The sequence below is a fragment of the Rhinopithecus bieti genome, unplaced genomic scaffold (assembly GCF_001698545.2).
Source record: "Rhinopithecus bieti isolate Rb0 unplaced genomic scaffold, ASM169854v2 scaffold_54331, whole genome shotgun sequence".
Taxonomy (NCBI): domain Eukaryota; kingdom Metazoa; phylum Chordata; class Mammalia; order Primates; family Cercopithecidae; genus Rhinopithecus; species Rhinopithecus bieti.
Genome location: NW_016821659.1, coordinates 303,483 through 314,162, shown reverse-complemented (window position 1 = coordinate 314,162; position 10,680 = coordinate 303,483). Strand labels below are relative to the sequence as shown.

Below are 10,680 nucleotides of genomic sequence, written 5' to 3'. Positions count from 1 at the left end.
TGGCCTAGGGAAGGCTGGGTGGAGTGCTGGAGGTTTTCCTTCTTCTCCCACCCTGGGGGGCTTCAGTCCCCTCCTCCCTCCAATTCAGGGACTTCTGAGAAGCCCGTGGTGATCTGAATGTGCCCCTGGAGTCTGGGGGATGCAGGGCCAGTTGGGTCTGATCTACCCCTGGAGGAGGTCGGGTGGTGACTGTGGCTACACTGGCCGGCGGCTGCCAGGGTGAGGACAGTGAACTGGGCACCCACCCAGAGGCCATGATGGAGCCGGAGGAGGTGCTCCCGGGAAATCCGTCTTCAAAGTCCCATCCTCCCCACAAGAAGGACCACTGGAGAGGAGCAGGCTCAGCACCTGGGAGACAGGCTGAGGGGTGGCAGGGGCGGCTGAGGGGTGGCGACCTTGGGCAGGCCTGGGAAGGGCATAGAGACTCCGGGACCCGCCCACAGCTCCCCACACCCTGCCTCCTCCTCCCTGACCCCACCAGGCTGCCGTGAGTGCAGGAGGGAGTCCGGAAGCAAAGGAGGGTGCCAGGTTGGAAGGGATTCCCTGACTACTTGCTGACACCTGAAAAGCGACCACAGGATCTGCAGAAAATTGAATGCAAATGGCAGGGAAGAGCGGCGGCCCCAGCGAGTGGACCAAGGGTCAGAGGCTGCAGCGCCTCAGGCTCCCTCCACGTGGTTCCACACCTTGGCAGCAGGCAGTGGTGTTTTCAGCGGCTCCCACCTCATTCTCCGCTGCACCTCCGGGTCCACACCCAGCCGGCTCTCAGGCTCCTCACCCCGGCTCCCAGAGAGCACCTCCCCAGCTTGCTGAGGATCCCAGAACCGGTATCGCCAGAGCTGGGAGGAGCTCAGAGGACGACCAGCAAGCCCCAGCCCTCGGTTTCAGGAGAGGCACCTGGGGTCCTGGGCAGAGGCTCACCCGCTGCTCTTGCCCTCCTTCCCTTGTTCTGAGCTGGGGCTCAGTGGCCACGTTGGGAACAGCCCTCCCGGCCTCCTAATCCGGTACGAGGCTTATGTCTCACTCTCCCCAAGGAAGACAAGGGAACATGGACTGAGACAGATGGCGTAGCGGAGGGAGCCAGAGGGAGCACCAGGAGCCTGAGCGCCTGTGAGGCAGGACAAAGGCATGACACAGGCACTCGGAGCTCTCGGCAATACAGACTCTTGCTTATGGCAACACCATGGCAATAAACTGGCCCTCTGGGGCCAGCGCAGGAGGCACTGTCACCGTAGCCCCCCCAGCAAAGATGAGGAGCCAGGCCAAGGGCGGGCAGGAGGGATGCTCGGGATCATCAGCCAGGAGGAGCGAGGAGGAGCGCCCAGCTTAGAGGCTCGTGCCCAGTGGCTCAGTGACCCTGGGCACAGTCCTTTCCCCCTGGGCCTGGCCCGCCCGTGCCTCACCTCACACAGAAGCAGCCCAGGGTCCACTATCTTCAAAGTTCCTCCTTCCTCAAAAAAGCTTCCTGAGGAAGGGAAGGCTCAGGAGCCTGAGGCGCTGCGAAGGGACAGCACACGCAGCCACAGTATTCCCCTGTCTTTTGAAAACCTGAAAGGCCCAGGAGCCCTGGGCTCTCCGAGTCGCTACCCAGAGCCACCCAACTTGCCACCTGGGGTTAGACTGAACCCCCCACTCCACACAGCCTCTGCACGGCAGGGTCCGCCTTCCTCCTGCAGACTCTGTGCTACTCTACTGCTCTCCAAGCCTCTGTTATTCTGCCAGTTTGGGGATGCGTGAGTGTATGCTCAATCTTACATTTGCATGCTTCTCAAAATGTCATGCATGAATTCGACAGGTATTTCGTGTGCCAGGCTCTGTGCGAGCACTCAAGACAAGGCAGGGACAACATGGGCGGACGAGCCCCTCGTCCCTGGAGAGGCTGTGGCAGCCCAGTCCTCCCGGCAGCTGCAGGTGACCTCTCAGCATGGGGCAGCATAGGCAGCTGGCAGCACCAGGGCCTGGGATGTACGCGTCACATGTCTACGCCAGCTCATCTTTGTTTTAAGGACTTGATTTTATCTCTCTTTGGAAATCACTTGACTTCTTTAGCCTGCTTTCCTCCACTTCCCCACAGCCTTGCTCAGCACTCCAAGCGGCTGATGGTCACTCCTTTCAGGATCTGAAGCTCCTGATATCAACCCTTCCCCCGTGTCCTTCCCAGCAAATGCCAGGTCCCCCCATGCAGGACACCACCCCTGTGCCTGCTTCGTAGTCCCCAAGGCCGAGCCTTGGTCTTGGTCCTGCTCAGCCCCGGGCACAGGCTGAGGAGGTAGAGCCGAAGCTGGGAGTGGGACTGGCTGGCTGTGGATCACCCACCTCCAGGGCCTCCCATGGGCCTGGGCCCACAAGCACAGACTCGGGGAGCCCCCTACATCCCTGCCAAGGCCTCCAGGTTGCTTGGGTTTCATAGGTTTTGGGAGGTGGCTGTCATTCATTGAGAACTTTCTATATTGTGGTCTCAATACACACTTGCCCATTTTTGTTAATCCTCATCACAGACACCACTTCCGCCTTTGATGGAAGAAGAGACGGTCTCCAGTGAGGAGGGCCTGGGCAGTGGACTCGGTGTGCACAGGAGGAGGGCTGGCCTGAGAGCCGCCCCACTCCCTCCCAGCCCAGGCTGGGCCTGAGTGTGTGTACCCCACGGAGAAGCCGGCCCCTCCCCGTCTGCTCTCCCTCCCCGAGCCCATGAGCTGTGGATCCCAGGCTTGGCATTCACTGTCCCTTGGGCTGCAGAGACTGCAGTTCTTTGTGGTCCCGGTCCCAGGGCCACTGCCCACCCCTGCCCCCGTCACCCCCAGACGAGGCAGGCCCAGTCCTTGGCCCAAAGCTGCCCTTTCTGCAGCCCTGTCCCAGCCCCACCAAAGCAGCCCTCACCTCGAGCCAGGCTCCCAGAGACGAAGCGGAGGACGATGCTGATGGTGCCTGCCAGGTGCTTTCCACAGCCATGCTGGCACTCCTGTAGCCTCGGGCCGGGGCCGCACCCTGCCATCCTTAGGCCTGGCTTGATCCACCCGGCTCTTGCCCTCAGCTCTGCCCTGCCTGCCACTGTGCAGACGGTGCCCCCACAAGCCTGCTCCCCAAAATTCTCTGCCAGCCTCTCCTCAGCCTGACACTCAGCACCTTTCTTTCTCCAGGACTTCCCTCTCCTGGTCTGTCTGTCTATCTCTGTCTCAAACACAGTGTCTCTCCTCCTGGTCTCGGCTTGTTCCCAGGGTCTTGGGCTCTCCGGGCCTGTCCTTCTCTCCTCTACTCTCTGTCCCTGCCTCTGGCTTTCCCAGCCTTTCAGCCCAGAGCCCCGGGGCAGCCAGAGCGCCCTCAGCCCCCCTGCCTTGGGTTGGCCTCCTCAAGTAGCCCCTGCCCCTGCCCCAGGGCTGCCCCTTCACCTGGTGCCTGGCCTCAGCCTCCAGGCCCCCGGAGCTCACTGTTCCTGGAGGCAGAGGGGCCCCTGCGGCTTCTTGGGCTGGGAGGCGTGGGGATGGGGCATCGCTCCTGAGCGCCCAGCACCAGCTGAGGAGGTGACGCTGGTGTGATTATCAGCTGAGGCTGTGAGCTCACTGCAGAGGGGCCTCACCCAGGCTCCAGGGCTTCTCTGCAGCCAGAAAGGGAGCAGCCTGCTCCCACACAGTCCCCTGCCTAGGAGGCTCGGGGCCTGGGGCCCTGAGCAGAACGGGGGCATAGGTAGGGCCCTAGCCTTAGGCTGTCTCTTGACCTCTGACCTCCATCCACTGGCCTCATCCCTCAGCCCCGCTGTGCCTCTCTAAAATGCAGAAGGGGAAGTGGGAAGGGGTTCCGCTGCTGAGGAGGAGAAGGGAGAGCCAAACTCATGACTGGAGCTGACCAACCCCCTGCCCTCCACCTAGCAATAAATAAAAGCGATAACAGCCAGGCAGCTTGCTAAGGTCTTTCTGGGTGCCAGTGAGTGCCTTCAGTCATCAAAACAACCCTGCAAGCTACACGTGGCTGAGAATGCCTGTTCTGTATTCATTCTTTCTGAGTTTCACCAACAGGGTTCAGATGCGGTTGGAGATGGAAATGCGCCCAGCTGAAAATTCCACCATTCCCCTGCCTTCCTCGCAGAGAGGGCAGCTTAGCTCCGGCCAGTGGGATGGAAGCATGCGTCTTCCAGAGACTTCTGTGAGTGCTGCCTTCCTGACATGGGGACCACCACTCTCCCCTTCCACCTGGGTTCTCCTTTCTGTTGCCTGAAATGAGGCTGTGTGGGCTGCAAAGCAACCACCTTGCCACAGTGAGGGAAATGGTAGAAGAACCAAAGACATTGACACTGACGTCCCCCAGCTGCCAAACTAGTGCCAGCCACTGCCTTGCTCCATATTTCCCATATAGAAGCTGATGCACCTGTCTTGACCAAGCCACTGTTACTTGGGGTTTCTGTTACATGCAAGTTCAGGCAAGCCAAGGGATCCCTTGCAGAGGGAAAGAGGAGCTGCTGCGCCTCGCACCCCTGCCCATAAAGGAAGGTGCAGTGCCCGGTGGGCCTTCTGTGCACTGCAGTTAAATGTGCCGCTCAGAGGCTGTGCCGCAGGTGCAGGCCAAGTACAAGCAGTGCTGCCCCTTGGGCCTAATGACCCAGCACATTTAATGACACAGGATGAGTCTAAGGCAAGTTGGGACGCTCTGCGGGGCCATGGCAGGCCCCCAGAGGGGCAATCTGTGGTCTGTCGGGTTTTGAGCAATGCCAAAGATCTCTCCTGTTGGCATTCAGCTAACTGCCAACGGCTGGGCTGCTGTGGGGGTGGACCGCCTGATGGTGGGAGAGACAGAGACAGACCAACCAGGTGGCCATGAGCCCCGAACTGCCCACCAGGAGCCAAGTATCAACCTCTCACCCAGCCCCACTGGTATCTACATGTGCACACAGTGCTCTGTCGTCATGCCCAGGTGCTGTGGACGGGGCCTGAGGCAGGGTGGGTCTGGAGGGCGCAGGGAGGCTGTACCTGCGGGGGCTGCGACTCCCACAGTATCTACTGCATTGCCACTTTCCCCACCGCCCGTCCAACCCCCACGGTCTCCAAGGCCGTTTGAGGAGGAAAAACATTCAGAGGTGACTTATAGACAGAGCTGCAAGAAATGTTGGCACCAACTCTAGGTGACACTGAGGCCCACCTAGGCGAAGGACGTGGAGAAGGGACATCTTCCTGGTACGTGTGTTGCCCACATTGTCTGAAGAAGAGAGGGCCCGAGGTACAGGTTTACATTGATCATGGATGGCTGCTAACCATTAGTTCAGGGGTCAGGGAGGTGGAGGGGCAGGGTCGGGGGAGTAAGGGCTGGGAGGCCTGGGGAGGAACCACCCAGAGTGGGACAGCAAGTGCCTCACAGGTGCCCTCCGAGGGGCGCTAGGGCCAAGGAGGCGCTGGACGATTGGACGATCAGGTGGACTAGGGGTCCCCTCTGTGCACCTCACAGCCTCTGTTACTGGCCCCTCTGGCGTTTGCTTGAGAACCAAACACCGTGGGTTCAATGAAAGAACTTCTCCCTGGGCTGATCAGGCTGCAGCTGCCGTTCAGCGCCCAGCCGGCCACCAGGTGGCAGGTCAGCCGCTCTGCGTCCCTGCCATCCCTCCGGGGCTCCCATTATCCTCAGGGGAGTGACGGTCACTCTGGGTGTGGCCTTCCCTCTGGCCTGCCCTGGTGCTGCCAGCACCTCCCCCCATCATGGTACCCCCGCGCCATAGATCCTGAGCAACAGACTAGTTTCACCGCGGAGCAGAGCAGTGTGGTCAAAGGCCAGGGTTCACAGGCTCCTGTCCCCGTCCTGTGCCCACGCCAGAAGCAGCCGGCCTCACGGAACAGTGACGAGACCCACTGAAGACTGGCTCTGGCACCAGCTGCGGGTTCCAGGGCTGCTCTGTCCGGCGCCGGTGACCCTGCTGGATGTGCTGCCTCTCCTCTCATCAGAAGAGCAAGCCCGGAGACCGGGAAAACGCGCAAAGGCCCCTCCCTCATCCAGGCCAGCTCACCGCACCTCTGCTGCTCCTCTCCAATACTCCAGGCTCTGGATTAGAGGCTTTAGGTTCCCGTGGGACAATGTGTCCCCAGCAGGAGGCAGCATGGGCTCTGCTGAACTGCAAGCGGGGACGGCCGCTTGGCCATGCTGGGTCCCTCACACCACTCAGACCAACTGGCATCAAGGGCCATCAGTCAGCAAATGACCCTGTTATCAAGGGAAGCAGGGAGGACTCTACCTCAAATCCAGTGAATTCTCCAGGGAGCCAGCAACACTGCCAGCTACAGTGATGAAAGTCAGTGGGGGCTTCCAGCAACCCCACTGAGGCAGGCCCACCACCGACTCAGATCCTTCAGGAATGGGGGTTTGGATCACTCCACCAAGGACTCAGCCAAGGCCCTTGTGGTGGATTAAAGATGGCCACAGACGTCATACTACAACCCCATGGAAAGGGGTTAATTTTCAGAAACCCTTGACAATTTGCACCGATCTGACATCTCACTTTGATGTCATGGATCTCGATGCCTCATGACATCAATTGTATCTTGTATGTTCAAATACATGAAAATTATGTTTATAGATCTTTACGTATTAGAGACGAGTTAATTCACCCTTTGGTCCCATATCTTTCTGCTACCCCTTTTTCCCAGGAGCACTGGTGGTGGTGATGATTTTACGTGGGGTTGCCCTTGAACCCCGGGGAGAATGAGCGTCTCCCTGGGACGCACAGGCGGCTGAGGAGGATGTGGGTCTTCTCTCTGGGGGAGGGGCATGTGCATGCGTGTGTGTACGTGCGCGCGTGTGTGTGCGCGTGTGTGTGCATGTGTGTGCGTGTGCGTGTCTGCTCGTGTGTGTGCACTTGTGTGCGTGTGTATGTGTGTGCATGTGTGCTTTGTGTGTGCATGTGTGTGCTTGTGTGTGTGCATGTGTGTATGTGTACTCGTGTGTGTGCATCTGTGTGTCTGCTCGTGTGTGGTCGTGTGTGCGTGTGTGTGCTTGTGTGTGTGCGTGTGTGTTTTTGTGTGTATGAGAAATGGCTGCGCTGTGTCACACAGAAGGGTGCAGCAGCTGCTAGAGCGTTCCTGCCAGAGCGGTCCAGGATGCCAGGCATCTCCCAAGGCGGTAGGTGGGGCCTGGCTTCATCCCATTCAGACATCGTTCTCTGGTCCTCCGAGTTTCTGTGAACTTCCTGAGGCCTGGAGCCGATGCCTCCGCTTAAACCCGCCGGCCCGGTTTCAGTCGTCTGCAGCCGGGACCCCAGGTTATTTGTGGGTGACATTATTATTCCAGTTGAAGAAACCCAAGTCCCACAGCCCTTGTGGGCAGCGGACTTGAGAAACAGGTCTGTCCTGTTGTGGCATTGGCCATGCCTCTGGAGAGGCGTCCTGCAGGGAGGGACTTCAGATGCAGGGGAGACACGCAGGGCAGGCCAGAGTCCCAGCTTTCGGATAATGGAGGAGGGTCCAAGGAGCTTGTAGGCTGAGGATGGGGGGCATCTCCTGGGTAGAGTGGGGCCCGGCTGCCTGTGGTCTGAGTCTCCTGGGCCCCCGTCTTAGAGGCCCCGCTGTTGGCCACCTCCTGACTCCATCCTGGGGTCTTCACACCCAGGAGGGGCCAGTCAGGGCCCAGTCACAGATGCTCCAGCCCTTGTCCAGTGTCTCCAGGCCCCTGGTTCCTGCCCACTCCTTGCCAACGTTCTACCTCGCCCAAGCTGGGTCTTGGCTTTCACTCCCAGCTGTTCCCGCCTTGTGTCTCTGGCCCCACTTCCGCTGAATGGAAAAACCCCAGTACGAGGGCACAGTGTCTGGGCCATCCGCCTCCCACAGGACCCCAGGGCTCAGGACACCGTGCTGGGCCTCACAGAGCGTGCCGCGGGGCTACACTGAATGGGCCCCATTGCTCTTTGCACCCAGAGCCTGTGCAGGCTCCCAAAGAGCGGGGATGCCCCGTCCGCACATGGCACAGCCCTTCACACGCGCACAAAGCCCTCAGTGTGACCGCACCAGCCTGCCCTCCTTGCGGGACACACGCGGGACATGTTTGGACTGAAGATAGGAGACTTGGGAGCTATGGCCAAGGGAGACGAAGGTCACATCGGAGTCCTGGCTCCTCCATCTGTGAGGTCCCTGGGCCCCCTCCTCCCTCAGCTCCCACCAAAGACGCTCATCAGGTGGGCACGGTGGAGCTCTGGGCCCGCGCCCTCCGCCAACCCAACCCCCACTTCTTGTGCCATCTGCTGAGTCATGTGACCTCCCCGAGCTGCCGTGGATGCTTTGGCAAATCAGAGAGATGAGCTTCACACTGCTCCCTTGCACAATCAAATAGGCTTGGATGTGTCATTCGCATCTGCTCCCAGTGCCTGCACAAGGTCTGGTAAACACGTCCACACATGGGAACGAACCCATCGCTGGTGCCTGGCCCTGTCGCCTGTGTGTCATTGACAAGTTGTTCAGCAAACGTGTCCTGACAGCTGGGTGTGAAAAGGCCCTGCCCTCTAGGAAGCTGCCCTGAGGTAAGGGGGGCCATGCAGGGATGGCCCCCCCCAGCCCTGACTTGAACACACCAAGCCAGCCCCTGTCTCGCCTACGTCCCCGTCCACCCCTCTCAGAACAGCTGCTGCTGTCACGGGTGTGCAGAAAGCTTTGGCAAAGGATGCACACCAACCCCAGACCGTCCGGAGTCACCTCTGCCTGCCAGAGACAGAGACGGGAGGATGAGGCAGAGCATCTGCAGGACCTGAGGGATGGAGGGAGGGTTCCACTGCAGCACTCCTTAAATACTCATTGCCACCAAGAAAGCCCCGGAAGACTGAAGTGGAGGAAATCTGAGTCTCGCACGACATGAAGCTGTGCCCGTCAGAGTGGACCTGAGCCCCTAGCACATGCAATGGCCACCATGCTCTCGTCCCCACCCTAAGGCAGAACAGACGCATTTTCATTCTGATGCAGAACGGACAGTGCTCTGAAGGTGGTCCTTCCCGGTCGAGCTATGCGCATGTGCTTTTAGTGAACTCATCAAGTTTCTGCCACCTGCAAAACCTATCGCCCCCATCCCCGAGAAGTTGGGGTGCACGTGGACCTCACCCATGCCTTCACAAGTGCCAGCGCTTCCATGGAAAGGGGTTGGGAACAAGTGTCAGCCAAGGTGACAGCATCACAGATGGGTAGGGGCTCTGTGGGGAAGCAGAGGTGGTGGTGGCAAAAGGGAGGGGGCTGGAATTGTGCTGGCAGCAACATGGAGTGGTGTTTGTGGGTAAAGGACGGGGATCTGGTGTGCAGCAGCCAGTCCCTTTGTGCACAGGCGTGGACCTCTGGCTGTGGCTGTCAGCCACTGTGCCTGCTGTTTGCCCAGACCCCTCAGGTGATCACCTCTATGCATGACCCCCATCAAGCCTGGGAGGCTGGGACCCCTATTGTGCCCATTCCCTGGTCAGGGGACCAAGGTTTCCTGGAAATCACATAGCTAGAGAGGGTCCAAGACAGCAAACCAGAGGCAGCTGTCAAAGGCAAGTCTGCATCTTTTCCTTAAAGTCAGAGGCAGACTCTCATACGCACCATGCTCACCTGTGTGATCCCGAGTGTGCATGGTGTGTGCCTGCATGTGGTGTGTATGTGAGTATGCAAGTGTGTATGGTATGCCTACCTATGTGTGCGTGGTGAGTGTGCAAGCTCATGTGTGGTAAAGGCACTGGCGTGTGTGCACAGGTGTGAGTGGGAAGTGTCTGCATGTGTGTGTGAGATTGTGGCCCTGCCACACCCGGCAAGCACCAAATATCACCCATGGCAAGCCCAGGGCAGGGATTTCTGCCAGTTCTCTCGTTAACGCACCAGAATGCAGGTCAAGACAAAGAGCCAGCACCAATCCTTGGGGTGCACTGAACAGGACCAAGGAGGGGCTGAGGGTGGGGCCTCCTCATCACCAGGCACTGCACACATTATTTCCCTTCTTCAAATGTGTCCTGTGGACAGGTTCCAGCCTGCCTTCTCACGGAGGGCTTAGGAAGGAGGTGCCCCGGCTTACTCAGGGCGTGAGCAGTGGGCAGGGTGGAGCCTGGTGTGTTGGACTCTGCAGCCTGGCTCTGTCTTCCTAGCCAACAGGAAAACCCCAGTGTGGTCCCAGCTCTCCATACCCATGCTCTGTGGGTCCCACTGGGAGCTCAGTGGCCTGTGTGAAGCAGGCACTCAGTGAATGGGGAAGGGTGTGAGTGAATGAAAACACACCTTCGACAGAGACAGGGGCGGAGTGGCCCAGGCTGGGGTCCCAGGCTGGCCTTTGAGCCCTCAGAAAGGACAGTGCTCAGAACAGATCTCCCCACCCCACCCTCGACCACAGCCCATCCTGGCCCTACCTGAACCCTGTGGGGCTGTGCTGGACAGGATCCACTTGACCAGGCAGCATCTCATCAAAGCCTGGCGGCTGAGCCTTGGCCTCTGCCACTTGACACCCTCCTTCTTGCTAAGTGGCGTGTGCCCGAGGTCCCCAGGAGGCTGCCGTCCGATGCCTTTGTCACCTCCTGCAGTAGGAACAGGCAGAGCAGCCCTGAGCCTCTGCTGAGAAGGAGGACCCCTGGATGGTCCCCAGCTGCCCTGATATCCTAGGTGAGGCCAGCCTGAACACCACCAAGAGTTCTCCTTCCAGGGCTGCATGCCTAGTGCGGGCAGGCTCCTTTCACTCTACAAGCTGGGTATGTTGTAAGACAGGACCCCTGGA

General features: G+C 59.6%; 1 protein-coding gene across 1 annotated transcript in view; it reads right to left on the bottom strand.

Moving 5' to 3' along the window:
• The window catches only part of LOC108520936 (calsenilin), a 79,440-nt gene extending 69,001 nt beyond the window's left edge, over nucleotides 1-10,439 (bottom strand). Inside the window, exon 1 of the mRNA XM_017860522.1 lies at nucleotides 10,319-10,439. Coding sequence (XP_017716011.1) covers nucleotides 10,319-10,373 — 55 coding nt within the window. The 5' untranslated portion in view covers nucleotides 10,374-10,439. The remainder of the gene's footprint in view (nucleotides 1-10,318) is intronic.
• Nucleotides 10,440-10,680: the final 241 nt, after the last annotated feature.